Source organism: Vombatus ursinus, unplaced genomic scaffold (genome assembly GCF_900497805.2).
Source record: "Vombatus ursinus unplaced genomic scaffold, bare-nosed wombat genome assembly UNPS02014171.1, whole genome shotgun sequence".
In the NCBI taxonomy this organism is placed as follows: domain Eukaryota; kingdom Metazoa; phylum Chordata; class Mammalia; order Diprotodontia; family Vombatidae; genus Vombatus; species Vombatus ursinus.
In genome coordinates, this window is record NW_020953949.1 from 4,354,975 (window position 1) to 4,376,043 (window position 21,069).

Genomic DNA, 21,069 nt, shown 5'->3' on the forward strand with positions numbered 1-21,069 from the left:
TTATTAAATAATGCCTTTCAGGTAGTCCAGTGATCCTTAAACAGTCTCTCCTTGATTTGTTTTCTAGGTCACTTATTTTTGCTATGAGATAACTTAATTTTTTTTTCAGGCTTTTGACTTTTTTTTCATATTTCTTTTTCTGTCATGAAGTCATTAGCTTCTGTTTGGTCTATTCTAACTCTCAAGGAGTTTGTTGCTTGGTAATGTTTTGAAAAGTACCTCTTGTGCCAAGCTGTTAATTTTCTTTCATAATTCATTTTCTTTTACAACTTTCTCCTTGAGCATTCTCATTTAATTTATAAAAAAACATTTTTAACTCTTTTTTGAAAAATTCTTTCTTCACCTCTTCCAGGAATTCTAGTTGAATTTGTGCTTAAGCTGTATAATTCTTTGAGGCATTGCTTTTAGTATTCCGCAGTCATTCTGGGTTTATCTTGAGCATCTCTATTGTCATAGTGGCTTTTAATGGTGGATTTTTATTTTCTTGTTTGCTCATGTTTCTACTGTACTTCCTTCCTGACTTTGAGTTTTATGTTGAGGTAGCCTTCTCATACTTGTAAGAAAATGTCTGAGCTGATTTTGCTGCTGCTTTCTTACAGATATTGAGTGTTGTGTAATTCCAGGATCTTAGGTAAAACTCAGACTGGGAATCTACAAGCTTTCAGTGTTCTCAAATGATTTGATGCAAAGTCTAATCACTGCCCTTATTTGTCTGAGCTCTAGTTCCTGACCTGGGTTTGGGTCTGAGCAACACTCCTGTGGATTTGTTTGTGGTTAGAAGTTCCAGCAGATTGTTGCTGGACCTGCCATGGTCACCCAACTGGAAATTCTGCAGTTTAAAAGTAACAGAACTATAGGCCCCTCTGTGGTCTGAGATTCCTGTCCTGCTTATTATGCTATAGGCTTTTGACTGGTATAGAGCTGGAGCTGAGACCCTGCGTCACTTTTTTTTTTTTGACTAGGCAATGGGGTTAAGTGACTTGCCCAGGGTCACACAGCTAGTAAGTGTTATGTGTCTGAGGCTGGATTTGTACTCAGGTCCTTCTGAATCCAGGGCTGGTGCTCTATCCACTGAGCCACCTAGCTGCCCCCCTGTTTGACTCTTAGGGCCAGAGCCTCTCAGCTGCTGTATGCTTCTAAACTTGTTCCTCAATCAGTACACATTCTAAGGCTAGCAACTAGTACTATCCCTAAGTGATAGAGCTATCATTTGGCACCTGTTCTGCACTCTGTGTGAGGTTAAGGTGCCTGCCCTGGTTTGGGTTTAAGATCTCTTCTTGCCCTTGGGCTCAACCTGGGTCCTGTTTTAGTCTCTGGGAACTACAAAGCTCCCTGTGTGCTCCTGGCCAGACCCTGTCCCCAATATCCATAGACATGTCTTTCTCCCAATGCCAACCTGGGCTGGAAAAATCACTGTGACTTTTTCTTGGTTTTCTTGATACAGATTTGGTCTGGTGCATTCCTCCTATTATACTGCTATTTTGGCTCTGTATCTAGGAGGGCCAGTGTTATTTATGAGTTCTAGTTTTGTCTCTGATGCTTAATGAACGAATGGTTGTATGACTTTGAACAAGTCACTTAATGTATCTCAATGAACCAGGCAACTTTCCAAAACTATCTCAGTGCATTTGTAGATTTTCTTTGGTAGCGGGAATTTACTATACCAGTGAAATCACAGATTTGGACCAGAAAATTTTTTTTTTTTTGCTCTTATACCACAACTACCCAATGAATTAAGTAAGTTTCCTTAATAGAATCATAGATTTAGACCTTGGAACCCCAGTGTAATCCTATTTTCTCTACCTCTCTTTCATGGTGAAACATCAAAGTAAAGCATAACAATCTCTTGTCTGTTTAAAGTGTGAAGCTTATTTTATTATTTAGGGTGTGAACAATTTGGGAATGGGGGTGGAGGTATTTACAATATATAGATAAACAAATTACAAGCATTTTTGTTATAGCCATTGTAGCTGTTGTTTTTGTTTCCTTAACCTGAAGGTCTGTTCCATAAGTAACTCTTCTGCCAGTACCCTTTTTAGTCCGTTTCCTTGGGTACTTTTCATTACTATCCCTCTAATACTAGTCATGTCTAATTTGCATTTCTTTGCTCTTTAGTTTCCTGTTGTAAGTCTTTCTTCCTAGTTGTACAACCCTACTGCATTGGAAAATTTTATTTCTCTCTTCCCCTCCCCAACAGTAGAAAGGAGGTAGAATTACAATATGTCCAAATGGTGACCATTGCTTTTGAAATTGCTTCTCTAATCACAAGGTTTATATTTATGTGAGACCACCTTTATCTTTCTTCTGTAGTAGCTTACTCTTGGCCATTTGGAGTAGAACAACTGGAAATATTTACTTAGGATTATAATCTAATGCTGATCCTAACCATATTTAATTCCTTACCACCTTGGGGAACAATTTTAGGTACGAATTGGTATTTGGAAAGACTGGAAATGTCAAGTAGCTAGCCTTTGTAGTTATCTATAGTGGAAGATTTCAGGAAAGAGCTTTTCCTCAATTTTGTGTTTACTTAATTTTTCATCATTCTTCACTTTCTTGGGTACTTACCTTATACTGTCATACAAGAGGTTGTAAAGGACTATGAAAGAAGTAAATGACAAAACTGTTCTTAAATTACTTACAGTATATTTGAATATTAAAATTTAGATGAGAGGTTTCCCTGTTGCAATCAAATGTGAAGGACTATGCTTTCTAGGTGCTGTGATGTTGATACGGTAAAGGTTGGTTATAATAAAAGTGTTGGATAGTAGGGATTAAAAGCAATATTATTTTGATGTAGCCATTGTACATATTTAGATCTTTGACAGGTTTCAGGCACTTTTCTATTCTCCTCTCTCTTCTAAGTCCGTACTTTCTTTCTAACCTCATCAGTTCATGTCAGTTTAACTACGTAGATAATTCCCAAAGCTGCATATGCAGTCCCAGTCTCTCTCTCTATCCTCGCCCATCCCCTCAACTTCAGTGCCATACCTTGCATTGCCTATTTATTGGATATTTCAAATTGAGTATCTTTGAGACTTTTTAAACTCAAAATGTCTAAAACAGAACCCATCTTTTCCCCTAAGCCCTTCTCTCAACTCAAACTTCCTGATTTGTCAGAGGCACCTTCCCTTGTCTCAGGTTTGTAATCCTGGCATTGTCACTTACTACCCTCCCTCACTCTTCATATTCAGTCAGTTGCTGAATCTTGTCCTTTTCTTCTTTACAACATGTATTCAATTTAAGCACTCATACCTACCCCCTTACTTCAGGCTCTTATCAACTTTTGCACAGATTATTGTAACACTTACTAACTTGTCTCCCTGCCTATAGTCTCTTACCTCTCTAATCCTTTCCACCACATTGCTGCCAAAGCGATAGCACACATCTGACCATGTGACTTCCCTGCTCAGCCAACTATAGTGACTTCCTGTTGCCTCTAGAGTAAAATATGAACTCTTCTGTTTAGCTTTTAAAGCCCTACACAACCTGGTCCAAGCCCACCTTTCCAGCTTCATCAGATACTACTTTCCCTTCCCTACTCTTCAGTGTAGCTAAACTGGCTTTCTCTTTGTTCCCCATTCATCATACTCTTATCTCCTGCCCTCTGCCTTTTCCTCATGCCTGGAATGTATTCTTTCCTTACTTTAGCCCCATAGAGAACCTTGCTTCTTTTAAGATGTATTTGAGACGCCATCTTCTACATGAAACTTTTCTGATCCTTTCAACTACTAGTGCTCTCTTTCACAAACTACCTTGTATTTAATGACTTTGGGTCTGTGTGTGTGTGTGTGTGTGCGCGCGCGCGCGCACGAGTGAGTATTACATATATATCCTGCATATGTGTTTTTGTAAATACATATGTTTATGTATGTATATATAAGCCTTATATACTTACATACATGCATATGTGTTTGTATGAATTAATAAATATTTATTATCTCCTTGATTAGAATGTAAGTTCATTTCACATAAGGTTTGTTTCATTCTTTGTACTTGTATGGAAATGTACAGTATCTGGTGCATGCTTGTTGATTGATTTATAGATACTATTTACAATTGAAATGGACATTAAAAGGAAATGACTATCTTGACCACAAAATTTTCAAGGCCTTTTCTTTTGGTTTTAATCAGATCCTAATAACTGATGTTCTCTGTTTTTGTTCTAGATGGGAATGACTGGTAACACAAGTCCATTTGGTCAACCCTTTAGTCAAACTGGAGGGCAACAAATGGGGGCTACTGGAGTGAACCCTCAATTACCAAGCAAACCAGGCATGGTGAACAGTTTGCCACCCTTTCCTACTGACATCAAAAATACTCCAGTTACCAATGTGCCAAATATGGTGAGTTTTTATTAGCTCCTACTATTTTGATTCTTTAGAGATTCTTCATAGTTTAGTTATTTTTTTTAAGGAGAAATTTTTTTTTCTGAATTGCTGTAAGAAAATTTGTTTGTTATGTGATTAGCCTTATCTTTTTACAATAATGAAATTTGAAGAGGGATAACAAGAGAAGTTACTGATCCCTTGGCTGGACAATCCAGGTAACTGCTTGAAGTTCTTTGCCAGTCTAAAATGTGAGAGAGAAACAAGGGTGGCCAGACTGCTTTTCCTGTGTTCTCATTGGTACTTTATTTCTGTGAAGAAAGTTAATGTCTTTGAAAATGTTTTCGGGGGGCAGCTAGGTGACACAGTGGATAGGGCACCAGCCAGGACATCAGGAGGACCTGAGTTCAAATATGGCCTCAGACCAAACACTTGACACTTACTAGCTATGTGACCCTGGGCAAGTCACTTAACCTCAGTTGCCTAAAAAAAAAAAAATGAGGCAAAGAGTGGCCTCGTTTAAAAAAAAAAAAAAGAAAATGTTTTCCGGTCTTCATCATCTTGCTCAGTAATCAGAACCCTGAGATGTGATGTACAAAAGTCTACCTTGTAACACTTCTGTTATTACCAATTGATTATGAATGCGTATAGAAAGCCCCTGGAACAGGTACAAACACATACACATAGAAGTTATCTTAACAGGATTGCAGATTTCTGCTGTTTTAACCTGATTTTCTTTGATTTTACTTAATTTTTCCATCTTTAAACAAGAACAGTCCCTGTGTTGTACTTTTTAAACTCGATGGCATAGAAACACTCCACCAATTTGAAATATTATCCTTCTAAAAAAAATGTAAACCTCTGAATTGGATTGTGGGGTATAGTCTACAGTAGTTAGACTTATTGGATATCTGGATTACATGGGAACTTTGAAATTGCAAGATGTTTAAGGGGTAACCAGCTTTTACTCATACCTTTTGTTGAGTAGTACAAGTACTATATAATTCCAACCAACTTATACTTTTCTTATAGCTGTCAAACTCCTACTGATACTGCTTACCTAATCCTTATGTTCTCAAATTCCTGCTTTCTGAGGCAAAAATGTCTTCCCCTCTTACCTCATACTATGATACTCCTCCAACTCACGTTATCCAGATTTATAGCATTGGGTGTCATCCGTGATTCTTCAGTTTCACTCAGCCCACATAGCCAAAAAAGTTCACAAATATTGCCAGTTCTTAGCACTTTTCACCTGCACTTTTGCAGGTTCTAATTAGTCTCCCTGCCTCAAGTGTATTCCTTATCTGGTCCATTCTTCATATAGCTGCTAAAAGGATTTACCTGAAATATAGGTCTACCCATGTCACTCTCGTATTCAGTAAAATCCCTGAATATTGACAAATATGAACTCTTTTGTTTGACTTTTAAAAACCTTCCCTAACCTGAACCTAACCTATATTTTCACCTTGTTATATTATATATTCCTCCCCCTTTTGCATTTTGTGGTAAATCCAGACTGATGATCTTGTTGTTCCTCACACACAACACTCTCATCTCTCATCTCTGTGCCTTCATGCATGCTTAGACATTTTTCCTCCTCACTTCCGCCTCTTAGAATAATTTTTTTTGAGTCTTAGCTAAAACACAACCTTCCACCTGAAGCCTTTCTTGATACCCCTGGCTTCTGGTGGCCCCCTAAATTAAATTATCTTGCATTTGTTTTGTATATATCTTTGTGTTTTCCCTCCCTCCCACTACCCCAAGAATGTAAAGGTCTTTGAAGGCAGGGATTATTTCATTTTTGTATCCACAATTTCTAGTACATAATAGGCAGTATAAAATGCTTGTTGGTTGGTTGACTACATCCGTAGCATAGCATCAGTGTCTTAGGAGTCGCTTTAATAATTCATGTTAAGTTACATCCATGGCCCAGAAATAAATAATAGCTTCTCAAATTCTCAGATTCTTAATTAGAAATATCTTTGCTACCATCATTTGGCTTTCCCACCTTTATGTTCTCTTCTATCAGCATACAATGATGTTCCTGTTAGGCAAAGCTATTTGCCATTCTTTCTGCTCAAGTAAGTCGTTCTTGATTCCAAGCTTTCACACAGCCCCTGGAATGGAATGCCATTCTCTTGCTTCCATTCTGTGTTATATTCCTTTCCCCTGAAACGTGAAAAGATTCACCACGCAATCTCACAAAACTTTTATATCATTTAGATGAAATTTAATTAAGACAAAGGTAAAGTCCTACATTTAGTTTTAAAAAATGAACAGGCTAAATACAGGGTATGTGAGATTGAGCTAGACAGCAGCTACTATAGAAGGAACTTGGTAGTTTCAGTGTACCACAAGTTCAAAATCAGTCAGCAGTGTACAGACACTGCAGGCAAACAAGCTAATTTAGTCTCAGGTTGCATTAATAAAAGCATTGTGTCCAGAAGTACAGGAGCAATAGTTATACTGAATTTGGCCCTGGTCAGACTACATCTTGAATATAATGTTCAGCTTTTAGGTGCTCCATTATAGGAAGGTGTAGTGAATCCAAAGGAAAGTACTAGGGAGTGAGGGAACTTTTTTGTGCAATATGCGGATACTCATAGTAAACTACAGTACTAAGCTACATACTTCTATTCTTAAAAGGAAGAAACTTGGGGATGTCTGCTAACTCTTCAGTTGGGAATATCTGCTCACTCTTCAAATCTTGAAAACAGTAACCTCGTGGAAAAGAGATTAGGTAAATTTTCGCTTGGCTCCAGAAAGCAGAACTAGGAGCAGTAGGTGGAAGTTGCAGAAAGGTAGAAAGGAGCTCAGTATAAGAAAAATCTTCCTAATAAGTAGAACTGTCCAGAAGCCAAAAGGTTTGCCTTGCAAGGAACTGAGTGTCCCATCTAGGTAACCCTTCTCAGGGATGTTTCAGAGTAAATTCCTGCTTCAGTTTGGGGTCAAGTAGATGACCTCTGAGTTCCCTTTCAACTCTCTGATTCTGTGATCCTGTTAACCACACTATCAATAACTTTTTAAAATTTGGCTTCCTCATGAAGTTTAATATAATTTTTTCCTATTTCTCTTTGTATAGTCTAGATGCTTTTATTACAGGAATGGTTTCTATGATTTCCCATGTAGTCTTTACAGTCCCTAATTCAAATGTTGGGTAGACAATGATATTTAATATACATGCTAACTAAATATCTGTCGATTCACAATTTCTTTATTCTCTTTTTGACTCTTGCTTATATAGTGATTTCATGTTCTAGAAGTACAGTGAAATAAAAGTTTCTTCCAAGCCTGTTATGTCATATATACCCTGATTGTTTGTGTAACATTTGCCCTTTTAGATACGTTACTACAGTACAGAATCAGAATCTAATTTTCCTTTTAAGGAGGAATTTCATATGTATTGGGACCTGTTGAATAAGATTCTCAGTTTGTTTGTTTTTTAGGCAAGTGGGGTTAAGTGACTTGCCCAGGGTCACACAGGTGGTAAGTGTCATGTGTTTGCTCTGAGGCCGGATTTGAACTGAGGTCTTCCTGACTTCAGGGCTGGTGCTCTATCCACTGCGCCACCTAGCTGCCCAATCTACATCTTTTCTTAAAACCTCTTATTTTTTATGGAGAAATAATAATTGGGCACCACACTCAAATCATTCAAAAAGCATTTGTCAGGCATCTGCTGTGGGTCAAGTACTGTGCACCAATCTGTCAACATAATAACCATGCCTATATACATAATAAAACAACACTAAACTTAAAGTCAGAACTCTTGGTTTCATATCTGGGCCTGGTGCTTATTAACTGTGTGACCTTGGGCAAATCATTTGTGTCCTCTTTTTTGGCATCAGTTTTCTTCTCTAAAATGAAAAGATTAGACCAGAGCAGTATCAAGATAGAGCCTTTTTAAATGTCAAATTCTTGTAATTTGCTGTTTAATAATAATTGTACTATAATATCCGTTGATTGAGAAACTGTGGCCAAAAATATTTCATGTAAAAGAATTTTATAAAAATTCCTGTAAGAAAAAAAAAAAGGAACCTGTAAAGGAATGTATATTTTGTTAATCATAATAGCATCTGTATACACTTGAAAAACAGTGATACATCTGTGAAGCACGTGATTCAGTTTATGAAAGGCAGGTTTGCTTATTTATTGGATCACGCTGTATCTTTTGTTGGAGCGAAAGAGAGCCCCAGTTGACAAAAAGTTATGTTTACTGATTCTGTGACTCCCTTGCAATAACTATCTGGATTGTTGATCCAGCTTACTGGATTAAATAGATGATTTCTAAGTTCTCTTCCATCTTGTCAAGCATTCTTTGTTTTGAGGTTGTTTCAGGCTTTTCTGGTTCAGTTATTCTGTGTTGCAAATAGCAAGAATATATTAAGCTGAAGAAAATTAATGAATTAGGAAACTTTACTATGTATAATCACTGAATAAAGTTCCTAAAGATTTTTTTGTGGATTTTCTTAACTGTTCTATAAATGAGATTATTACTTAAGTGGACCAGTGCCCAAATTCTCCCTAAAGATAAGCTCATTTCACCTCAGCAAATTTTTATGACGTACCTAGTAAATGTAATGCACATTGATAGATTGTGAGTTTACACAGTCAAAAAGAAAACAACCTCTGCGCCTCACAGACCTTTCATTCTTTTGAAGGGAAACAACATGAATAATTAAAGAAAAGTCTAGAATTTAGAGGTAAGTGTACTTCTGATTAGGTTGGGGAGGCTAGAAAATCAAGGAAGATTTCTTGAATAGGTGGCAGTTTAATTAAGTCAAAAAAGTTAAGCCTATGCTTGGTATGAGCAAGGTAATAATTCTCTTTCTGAGAAATGAATTCCAGATTACATGAACTTAAAAAATAGTAAATTTAATGGATCTATAGGGAAAGGTATAAACTACAATGTAAATAAAATGGATTATTTTATTTCACTTTCAATCTAGCACTGTCTATAAATTGTATGTAAGGTACTGTATTATGCTTTGGAGATAATAATTTATTTTGGAGTAGAACCTGTAATTTCACCACTAGGGTGAGGAACTTCTACCAGAGTAGATGGCATCTTCTCAAGAATTTTTAGATAGTTACTTTGGGCATTGAGACAGTCAGTGACCTGCCTAGTATTGCATAGCTGTACATGTCAGGCAGAAGCGGGATTTGAAACTAGGTCTTGAAGCCAGCACTTAATCTGCTGCTCCGTGTTGCCTCTGTTTCTTGAATATGGGTTAATACTAATTCAGTTAGAAGGCCTATTAATTGTTATATTTAATCTGTTGTGTTATGTTAACCCATTCACTTTTTGGGAAATGGTCAGCTAGTTTATTCTTGAGGTAATAATTTGACCTCCAATTGATCTGTCTTTTCAGAGTGATCACTGAAATAATAATTCAAGTTTATGTGAAAGTTCTTTACAAACTGTAAAGTGGTATAGAAATGTAAGATGGTATTTACTGTAACTAGATGAGTGTAGGGACATAACATTTGATGGCTACAGCCATGCGGTTATTTCCATAGTTTCTTTTACTAGCTTAATATGAGAAAGGTCAACAACATATAGATTTTATAAACCTTACTTATACCCACTTTTGTCTGGCTAAGGTACTCCACAAAGTTTCAGACAGTTTAAATTTTTAATAGTTTTGTTGTTAAGCATTATTTTGATGTAAGTTCATTTCACCTCAGCAAACTTCAGTACTAGATGCTGGATATACAAAGACAAAGAGAAAATTGTCCTTGCACTTCACAGACGTTTGATTCTAATGAAAGGAAACAACATGTGAGAAAATAAGTGAATGAAAAGTATAGAATTTAGAGCTTAAATGTACTTTTGATTAGGTTGGGGAGGCTAGAAAATAAAGGAAAATTTCTTGGAGGAGGTAGCAATTTAGTTAAGCCAGAAAGGATGGATAACAGGAGTGGTTGAAGAAATTTTGAAATATTATTGTGCTATAAGGAATGATGAAAAAGATGGATTCAGAGAAACCTGGGAAGACTAATATGAACTTAATGCAGAGTTAAGTGAACAGAACCAGGAGAACAGTTTATGTAGTGATTATAATTAGCTAAAAGAAAATAACTTTGAAAAACTTAAGAACTCTAATGCAATGAGCAGTTATGATGTTAGAAAGCTAATGATGAATAATTATATTTCTTGGCAGAGAGGTGATAGACTAGAACGAGGAATTCTTAACCAGAGATCCATGAACTTACAAAAAATATTTTGATAATTGTATTTCACATAATTTGTTTCTTTTATAATCATATGTATTTTATTCATTTAAAAGTATTATTTGTAGAAGTGTATATTGGTTTCATCAGACCACCAAATGAGATCCATGACACAAAAAAAGATTAAGAGCCCCTGAACTTGAGAGATACAATTTCATTCAAGGCCAATGTATGGATTTGTTTTCCTTAACTATATTTAATTTTTTGGGGGGGAGGTGCAGGTTGTAGGGGGAGTGTAGTTGCATAGTGATAGTGATGCAAAAAAAAAAAGAATTACAATGAAACATTCATAAAATAAGCAACAAAAAGAAGGAAGGTCAGATGATGTGACAGACAAGTGAAATATTTTGTTACTCTTTAATATATATGGAAAAAATGAGGTTTATGTAACAAGTCCTCAGTTTCATGTATATTCTATTTCTTCTTTTTATATTGCAGTGTTCATGTTTATTAAATTCGTAATGAAAATAAAATTTAAATCTTACTTATCCATTATATTTTAATTGGCACAAACGAGGTAGGAGAACTCCAGATAAAGAAAATTGCTCTTACACGCAGAGTAGAGGTGTGAGTTGGAGGTGTATGGGAAGGAAGTGCTTAAGTCTGATTTGGCTGGAGATACTACAGTGTAGTGTAAAATATGCTGGATTGGGAGGCACAGGACCTGCTTTACAGTCTTGGCCCTATTACTACCAGTGCAACCCTGGAGAGCTCTCTGCACCTCATCTGTAAAATGAGAGAATTTGATTAGAGCACTTTAAAGAGGTCCCTTCCTGTTTAGAATCTGTGATATAGAAAACTTAAAAGGAAATAAGGGAAGAGGCTAGAAAAGTATGTTGGGACAAAGGAGCTTGGACTTTATTCAACTGGCAGGCAATGGGAATTGATTAAAGGTTTCTGAGACAGGAAATGAAGTGAACAGAACTGCATATTAAGAATACATCTTTTGTATGGGTGATGGAAAGGAAGAACTGGATATGAGGAGACTGGTTGGAAGGCTATTGCAATTTTAGTCTCCAAACCTTCATGCACCCTTTAGAAAAAATTGTGTGAGCACCTCCAATAAGAGTAGTTTACTTAATTGAAATTATATATATGTACTGTTATACCAGTAATTGTATGTATTTTAAAATTTAAAAATGAAAAGATAGAAATTTTTAAAAGGATGAGATAAATATTTGATCCTAGATTCAATAGGGAACCAATGGAGTTTATTGAATAAGGAAGTGACATGGGTAGTACTGCACTTTAGAATACTCTTAGGGAGTTGTGTGGAGGATAGATGGGAGAAGGACAGACCTGAGCCAGGGAACAATTTATAGGCTATTGAAATAACTCCCAGCAAGAGGTGATGGTAGCTTTGTTAGTAGAAAGAAGGGGACAGATGGGAAAGGTGTTGTGGACAGTTTTTGGTAACTGATTTGATATGAGGAGTGAAAGATGGCACAGAGGTTGTAAAATCTGGGGTGCCACCCCAGCTTCTGGGATAAGAACCCACTCTTTGAAAAAAAAAACTGCTGGGAAAACTGGAAAACAGAATGGCAGAAACTAGGCATAGACCAAAATCTCACACCATATACGAAAATAAAGTCAAAATGGGTTCGTGATTTAAATATAAAGGCTGATACTATAAGCAAACTGAGAGAGCAAGGAATAGTTTACCTGTCAGATCTATGGAGAACAGAAGAATTCATGACCAAACAGGGGATAGAGAACATTAGAAAAAGCAAAATAGATAATTTTGATTACCTTAAATTGAAAAGTTTTTGCACAAACAAAGCCAATGCAACTAAGATTAGAAGGAAGGTAGAAAATTTGGAAAGAATTTTTACAAATAGTCTCTCTGATAAGGGCCTCATTTCTAAAATATATAGAGAATTAATCCAAATTTATAAGAATACAAGCCATTCCCCAATTGATAAATGGTCAAAGGATATGAACAGACAGTTCTCAGATGAAGAAGTTAAAGCCATCTATAGTCATATGAAAAAATGCTCCAAGTCACTATTGATTAGAGAAATGCAAATCAAAACAACTCTGAGGTACCACATCACACCTATCAGAATGGCCAACATGACAAAACGGGAAAATGATAAATGTTGGAGAAGATGTGGGAAAATTGGAACACTAATGCATTGTTGGTGGAGTTGTGAAATGATCCAACCATTTTGGAGAGCAATTTGGAACTATGCCCAAAGGGCTATAAAAATGGGCATACCCTTTGACCTAGCAATAGCACTTCTAGGGCTATATCCCAAAGAGATCACACAAATGGGAAAAGGACCCACATGTACAAAAATATTCTTAGCTGCTCTTTTTGTGGTGGCAAAGAATTGGAAATTGACAGGATACCCATCAATTGGGGAATGGCTGAGCAAGTTGTGGTATATGAATGTGATGGAGTACTGTTGTGCTATAAGAAATGATGAACAGGCTGACTTCAGAAAAACCTGGAAAGACTTGTATGGTCTGATGCTGAGTGAAGTGAGCAGAACCAAGAGAACGTTGTACACTATAAAAGCCACGTTGTGTGATAACTAATATTGACAAGCTTAACCCTTTCTGGCAGTACAAGGATCTAAGACATCTCCAGAGGCCTTGTGATGAAAAATGCTATCCACACCCAAAGAAAGAACCATGGAAGCCGAATTGCTATTTTTTTTCCTCTTCTGTTGAGTTTTGTTTCCTCTTTCTGATGGTTCCTCCTATTGGTTTTAATTTTTACTTACAACATCACTAATGTGAAAATATGTGTAACATGAATGTAAATGTATATCAGATTGTGCACCGTCTTAGGGAGGGTGGTGGGGAGGAAGGGGGAGAAAAATTTTAAACTCCAAAGCATGTAGAAGTGATTATTGACAAATCAAAATAAATTAATAAAAAACATATTAAGACTTAAAAAAAAATCTGGGGTGCCTGACAGTATGAAATTTTCATAGTAATAGGGAAGTTTTGAAAAATAGTAGATTTAGGGCCAAAGGTGTAATGTAACAGACCTGGGATAATAGGTTGTAATTTATAGGAATTACTCTGTCCCACCTGGAACAAAAGGGTGAAGGGATGAATTTTACATTTTCTGAGATAGGTATGTGGAGAGGAAAGGGAGGGGCAATTTCCCCAATGGCAGCTGCTGCTGCAGGTGTCCTTGGAGTGAGTAGATGCCCAGGTCTTAAGTGGGGAGGTTAGCAGCCCATACAATGAAAGGAAGGCAGAGTGGGAGAATTGTTAGGGGATAAAGTAGAAGAGGATTGAATCTGAGAAAAGCCCCAGGATTGGCTGTTGCTGGGAAAGTGAGATGTGACATATGTTCTCACCTACTAATTGTTTAATTCCTTTCAAACCCTCCCAAACATGTGGTCTAAGAAACAAGTAACAGCCTTTACCTCGTGCTATGCAGTGAGCATAAAAAGAAGGTAGAATGGATGAAAGTGAGAATTTGTGGGAAAAAATTTGGTGAGGGGTTATGGTGTGTGAGGAAGGAGGATTCAAAGATGACTCCTAGGTGGCACAGTGGATAAATCTGGCCTCAGACTCTTACTTCTTACTAGCTTTGTGACCCTGGACAAGTCACTTAACTGCATTTGCCTGAGTTCCTCGTTTATAAAAATGATCTGGAGAAGGAAATGGCAAAACTGGTCCAGTAACTTTCCAAGAAAATCCCAAATGGGGTCGTAAAAGAGTTGGACATGACTGAAAAATGGAACATCAAACAGTTTTTCAGTCTGTTTATCAAAGATAATGATGGTACATTATTAATAGAAATAGTATAGTTAGAAGAAGGAGCCAATAAATTTGCCTTTGACACTTAATGGGAGAGGGTAAAACTGTACACTGAATGCAGAGTTGGAACGTGAAGGTAAGTGAGCCTCATAGAAAATAGCCATATTTAAAAGACTTTAGGGATTCTCCTGCACCACCTTGTTGTTGCTGGTGTTCTCAAAGGATATAGAGTAACTTTGATGTAACTTTATAAGAATAGAATCTCAGTATTTGAAAGAGACCTTTTAGAAATTATTTAGTCTGTTTTTCTACTCAGTATAGAAACTCTTTCTACAACATTCCTGATAGTTATCATGATCACAGTAGGCAGTTGTTGTTGTTTCTTCTTTGACCATAGCATACCAGGCCCTTTTGTTCCCTGCTATCTCTCAAAGTCTTTTTCTGTGACTCTCATCTATTCATCTCATCCTCTCCTGTCACCTTTTCCCGTTGCCTTCAATCTTTCCCAACATCAGAGTTTTTCCAATGAATCCTAACTTCTCAATATGTGGCCAAAATATTTAAGCTTCTGCTTTAGTGTTTGACCTTCTGGTGAATAACCTGAATTCATTACTTTGATTACTGACTGATTTGATCACCATTCTGAAGTTCAAGAGACTCTCAAAACACCACCATTTGAAAGCATCAGTTCTGCAGCACACAGCTTTTGTAAATAATCCAACTCTCACAGCCGTACATTGCTAGTGGACAAACCTTAGCTTTGACTATATGGACCTTTGTGGAGAAGGTGATGTCTCTGTGTTTTAGTGTACTTTCCAGATTTGTCATACCTTCCCTTCTAAAGAGCAAGCATCTTTTAATTTCATGGCTGCAGTGGCAGTCTACAGTGATGTTTGAGTCCAGGAATATAAAATCTAACACTGCTTCCATTTCTTCTCCCTGTACTTGCCGGGAAGTGATCAGACCAGTTGCTTTGATTTTTAAAGTTGTGATTTTTTTTTTTTTAATCTTAAGCTTTTTTTTTTTGCTTTTATGGTGAGGCGATCGGGGTTAAGCGACTTGCCCAGGGTCACACAGCTGGTACGTGTTAAGTGTCTGAGGCTGGATTTGAATTCAGGTCCTCCTGACTCCAAGGCCAGAGCTCTATTCACTGTGCCACCTAGCTGCCCCCTAATCTTAAGCTTCAAACCAGCTTTTACACTCTCTTCTTTCACCCTCATCAAGAGGTTTCTTAATTCCTCTTCACTCTCTGCCATCAAATTGGTATGATCTGCATATCTAAGATTCTTGATATTTCTCCAGGCTTAATTCCAGCTTTCAATTTATCCAGGTTGGCATTTTTGCACTATGTACTCTGCATATAAGTTAAATACATAAGGTGACAATATACAGCCTTGTCTGTACTGCTTTTCCAATCTTAAACTAATCAGTTGTTTGGTTCTAGCAATTGCTTCTTGGCCCACAGACAGGATCCTCAGAAGACAAATAAGGTGATCTAGTACTACCGTGTCTTGAAGGACTTGCCACATTTTGTTGTAATCCACATAGTCAAAGGCTTTCGTGTAGTCAGGGAAGCAGAATTGGATGTTTTAATGGAACTCCCTTGCTTCCTCCATAATCCAGCAAACGTTGGAAATTTGGTCTCTAGTTCCTCTGGCTCTTTGAAAACCAGCCTGCTCTTCTGGTTATTCTCTGTTCACATATTACTGGAACCTGGTTTGTTTGTAGAATTTCCATCTATTCATCCATCCATTTATTTATTTATTTATCCACCTGTTTATTTATTTATTTTTCATTCATAAAAATTTTTATTCCACTTACAACAAACTTAATACACATATTCTTAATTCTGCTTGAATTATTCATGAAAATTTCATAAGACATTAAACAAAGCTAACCATCGTCTCGTAGCTTGTAGAATCTTAAGCATACCCTTGTTGGTATGTGAAATGAGCACAGTAATTTCAACATTTTTTGCTATATGGCCCTTCTTTAGGATTGGGACAGAAACTGATCTAGTGGCTACTGTTGAGTTTTTCAAATTTGCTGGTGTATTGAGTGCAGCACTTTAACAGTATCATCTTTTAGGATTTTAAATAGCTCAGCTGGAATTCAGTCACCTTCACTAGCCTTCTTGTGAGCAGTGCTTCCTGAGACCCACTTGACTTCATTCTCTAGGATGTTTGGCTCTATATCAGTAACCACACCATCGCGGTTATTAGTGATGTTATGATCTTTCTTGTATAGTTCTTCTGTGTATTCTTTCCACCTTTTCTTAATCTTTTTTGCTTTTGTTAAGTCCCTACTATTTTTGTCTTTTATCAATGCTCATTTCTGCATGAAACGTTCCCTTGATACCTCTAACTTACTTGGAAGAGATGTCTTGTCTTTCTTATTCTGTTGTTTTTACTAGTTTCAAATACAATCTGTTTGCCTTGTTTGGGCAGCTCTTTTTTGTTGTAACTTCTACTCATTGGGTTTGGCTGTTTAGGCTGTATGATAAGCTTATTTTTCCTTGACATGACAGCTCTTCAGATATTTGAAGACTGAGATCTCTCTGGTTTTCTCTTCTCCAAAGTAAACCAATACCAACTTCCTTATAGCATTTAGTGTGCAGAATCTTTACCTTCCTGTTTGCTCCCCTCTTCTACGTGGGAGGTCATTTTGCTTGCATATTCAGCACTCTAGAGGACTGTTAAATATTAGAAGTAATTTGCTTACAATTAGGGTGCAGAGCCACAAAGTGGGAGGTTAGTGCCTTGTGGCCTAAATAGCCAGTTTTTTCTTTGGTATTTTAAAGAGTTATTAACATTTCTCTTTTTTAAAACATTTTTAAAACCTTAAACCAAAATTTATTTTAATCCTCGTTAATTTTTAATGAGTCTCAACTTCCTTGAGCTTTCACTACGAAGGTTGGACTAGATCAGGCCTGTATAACATGTGGCCTGCCAAAGGATTTCAGGTGGCTGGCGGAAACTGTAGGGTTGCCACTTGTATACTTACCTGTTTGTCACATGACTCACAGCAACCAATCATCATTAGCCTGTCTCTAGTCTTATGTATCTGTGGCCTGGAGAAGTTTACAAGTTGTGCAGATCTGGACTAGATGATCATCAAGTTCCTTACATCTGTAAATTTGAAACTTTAGGGTAGGTGAGGTGTCTTGTAGTTCAGTATAGTAAAGTACTACCATTTAAAAATATTGGAAATTCCTTTGATGTAATTTTAAATTCCTTTCATCTCAATCACAGTAAGCTTTTTTCAGAAGATAATGTTAATTGATGGTACTTTGATAAAGATTTGGAAAGACTGATAAATTATTTTATCTAAACCTTTTACCAGCAGCAAACATTTGTAATGGTTTTTTTTAACAGATAATTGTTAAAAATGCCTGTTTATTCATTTTAGCAGTTTTTGTTATTTTTTAAATTATGTATTGTCATATGACTAAGTAAAAAGTTACTTTTATATCATTTTGTATATTTTATAGGAAAAGAGACATATACTCGTTCATCCATGTAGTATTAACTGTTACTACAGACAAAAGTAGCCCCCTAAACAATCCTTTTTTATACCTTTTGGCATAGTGAATATGATAAGTGGTCAAGTTTTTTAAAGCCACTTATGAAGAAAGGTTATGATATAATTAGTTTGACCTTAATCCTTAATGATTATCTTTTTTAATCATGAATTTTAACTCATTAATTCTCTTTTTTTCTTTTTTTTAGTCTCAGATGCAAACACAGGTACAGCCAGTAGGTATTGTACAAACACAAGCAATGGCGACTGGACCTACTGCAGATCCTGAGAAACGCAAACTGATACAGCAGCAGCTGGTACTCCTGCTTCATGCTCATAAATGTCAGCGACGAGAACAAGCAAATGGAGAGGTTCGGGCCTGTTCTCTCCCACACTGTCGAACTATGAAAAATGTTTTAAATCACATGACACATTGTCAGGCTGGGAAAGCTTGTCAAGGTAAGTGTATTTTTTCTAAAATCCCACTTGCAAGAAAGTTACCATGAAATTTTTTTCCATGTTAATCATCCCATATTTGAAGTAGCCCCTTCGGATGTTTTTTACATTTCTGTACTCTTAACATCAGGTAGCAAATACTATCATAATAATTAGCTGCTGGATAGGAGAATGAGACATCATTTCTCAGGGTCATCGTGTGAAGTTCCTATAGGACATTGTATTTTGCGTTCACAAGCATGTTCTCTTCCTCCTTTTCCCCCATTGCCCCCAAATTGTCATTTGTGAAATTCTTGCAAAACTTTATTTTGCCAGTCACTCATTTATAACATTCCTGTTGAAAGTACTTGCCTTCTGGAATACTATTTCAATAGTATCCTATTTTTATAGACCACAATAATTAACATGAGGGCAGGGTATGCGTACTTTGTTATCTCCTTTATGATAAATTTTGTTGGTTATATTTGCAGCATTGTGTTTATCAGGGTGTAGAAGTCACAAATTTTCTTTTGAATGATAGACCTTAATCCAAATCATGAACATTTAATCTTCAGATATCTTGAATATATAAACCCAGCTGCCATTATGTATTTTGTCCTAGATGTGCCCCCTTCCCTGCTTCAGACAACAACTAAACTTCCTGGTAAGCTAGTTTTGCTAAGTATTAAATGACAAGTGACATGATTCAACCTGTCTTTCTCACCCAGATTTCTTCCCTTTTAAGGGGACCTTATTTGTTCGTCCTCCCTCAATTTTCTTATCATCTGACCTAACAGCTCACATTTATATACAGCCTATAATTTGCCAGGTACTACTCTAAGCACTTTAGAAATATCATCTCATTTGATCCTCACAACAACCTTAGGAGGGTAGTTGCTATTGGTATCTCTATTTTGCAGAGGAGGAAACTGAGGCAGACAAAGGTTAAATGACTTGCTCAGGGTCACATAGCTAGAAGGCTGAATTTAAACTCCGGTCTTCCCACATTCATCTTCAGTGCTCTGTCTACTGTGCCAGCTAGCTGCATTTTACTTTTTAAACTTCAGTCAGCTTTAGATGAAGTAGTTTTTCTCATGTACACAAATATTTATCCTCCTTCCTTTCTGTCCTATCTCTTTTCTTCTCCCTCACTGCTTATTTCTAAATTTCCCCTTGCTCCTTCGCTATCCCTTTCTATCATTTCCATTTGTGATTTAATCATGTTTGTCAGGCATATGAGTGATGCTACAATTTTACCTATGTAACTCTTTATCTACCTCATCCTCTGTTTCCTTAAATACTATCACTCAAGATCAATTTTTAAAAATTTCTTCAGAAAAAAAATTTTTAGTTTATTTTATTTGATAGTAGCGTGATTATATTGTTTGATATTGTTCTGCATTGGAAATGTTCAGTTTCTCATTCTGAGTTTAACAATTCAGTTCTCAGTTTAACAGTTCAGTTTCTCAGTTTAATAATTTAAATCGAGTTTTGTTGGGCTGAACCTAAGTACCATTTCTAATATTTTCATGGGAAATTAAGTGCTTACTTTCAAACAACTGGCTTACAAACCCTTGTAATACATCCTTTGTGTCAACTGAGGTTTACCTGTTTTCTACTTAATTAGAAGTTAATTGCTATTATAAATTCATGGAAACTTAGATTTGTGATCTTATTTGATTAAGTATTCACTTCGCCAGTGCAGCTGGGTGACCCAATAGAGCACTGGATTTGGAATCAGGAAGACTGATCTTCTTGAGTTCAAATCTAGCCCCAGATACTTAATAGCTGTGTGACCCTGGGCAAGTCATTTAATTCTCTTTGCTCATATGTAAAAATGTTCCTCATCTGTAAAAATGAGCTGGAGAAGGAAATGGCAAACCAGTCAGGTATCTTTGCCAAGAAAACTGCAGATGGGATCACTAGGAGTCAAATAATGACTGAAATGATTTAACAGCATTATCAGTACAATATTTAAGTTGCCTATCTATTATTCTTCACTTCTGATGTAAAAAAATAGTGGGCTGGTCATGTTTGTCCTTTATCTTTTACGCTGTGGATAATCATGATAACATTCTTAAACCTACCATGCGTATTTTTATCCTGTTTTTGATCACCTACAATTTTGATTATTGTAGGTGATGATGACCCATGATTTTCAACCATATATTAGAATTGTGAATATAGATGTAATTTTTGAGACAGTAAGCAGCATCTTACTATCATTAGATCATGATGGAGTTTTCCTAATGTGGTCTGACCCAACTTTCCCCTCTCTTTTCTGGATCTAGTTCATTATCCATTTGTAGCATCAGTCTAAGATACACATATACTCATGAACTCAGTGCTTTCCACTAAATTGCATGTGCTTATCTGGACAATAAGCATTCTTCACTTTGTTTTGCCTTGTATGGATGACCAGGCCAGTCTTAAAATGACAAGTTACATAAATTACGTAGGTTTCATTGAAGAAGTGTTGTGTTTTTCCAGGGCTTGATGTAATCAGTACAATAAAAGCAGTAGGATCTCTCCATCAGAAGGAACACCTATTTGTCTTTTGTGCAAGATATTTTCTTTTGACACCATTTTTTGGTGAACATACTTCCTCTTTTTTTAAAATGGCCTGGTTAATATTGATAATCTGTGGATTACTCAACTAAGTTATCTCTGTTTTACTGTTATGGAAACTTGAAGGTTAACATATGGGAAACATGATAAGAGTTTTTAAAGACTTATTCTACTGAGTCTTGGGGTTGGTGAGGCAGTTAACAAATATGCATGGCAGGTTTTTAAATTGTTCCCAACTTTGTCCCTTGTGTGACTACGAAGATGT

General features: G+C 36.5%; 1 protein-coding gene across 2 annotated transcripts in view; it reads left to right on the forward strand.

Moving 5' to 3' along the window:
* Positions 1-21,069, forward strand: part of CREBBP (CREB binding protein) — a 159,046-nt gene that overhangs the window by 62,420 nt on the left and 75,557 nt on the right. For both annotated transcript variants that reach the window (XM_027859678.1, XM_027859679.1), the window contains exons 3-4: positions 4,170-4,346; positions 18,011-18,260. In XM_027859678.1, the coding sequence (XP_027715479.1) occupies positions 4,170-4,346; positions 18,011-18,260 (427 nt within the window). The remainder of the gene's footprint in view (positions 1-4,169; positions 4,347-18,010; positions 18,261-21,069) is intronic.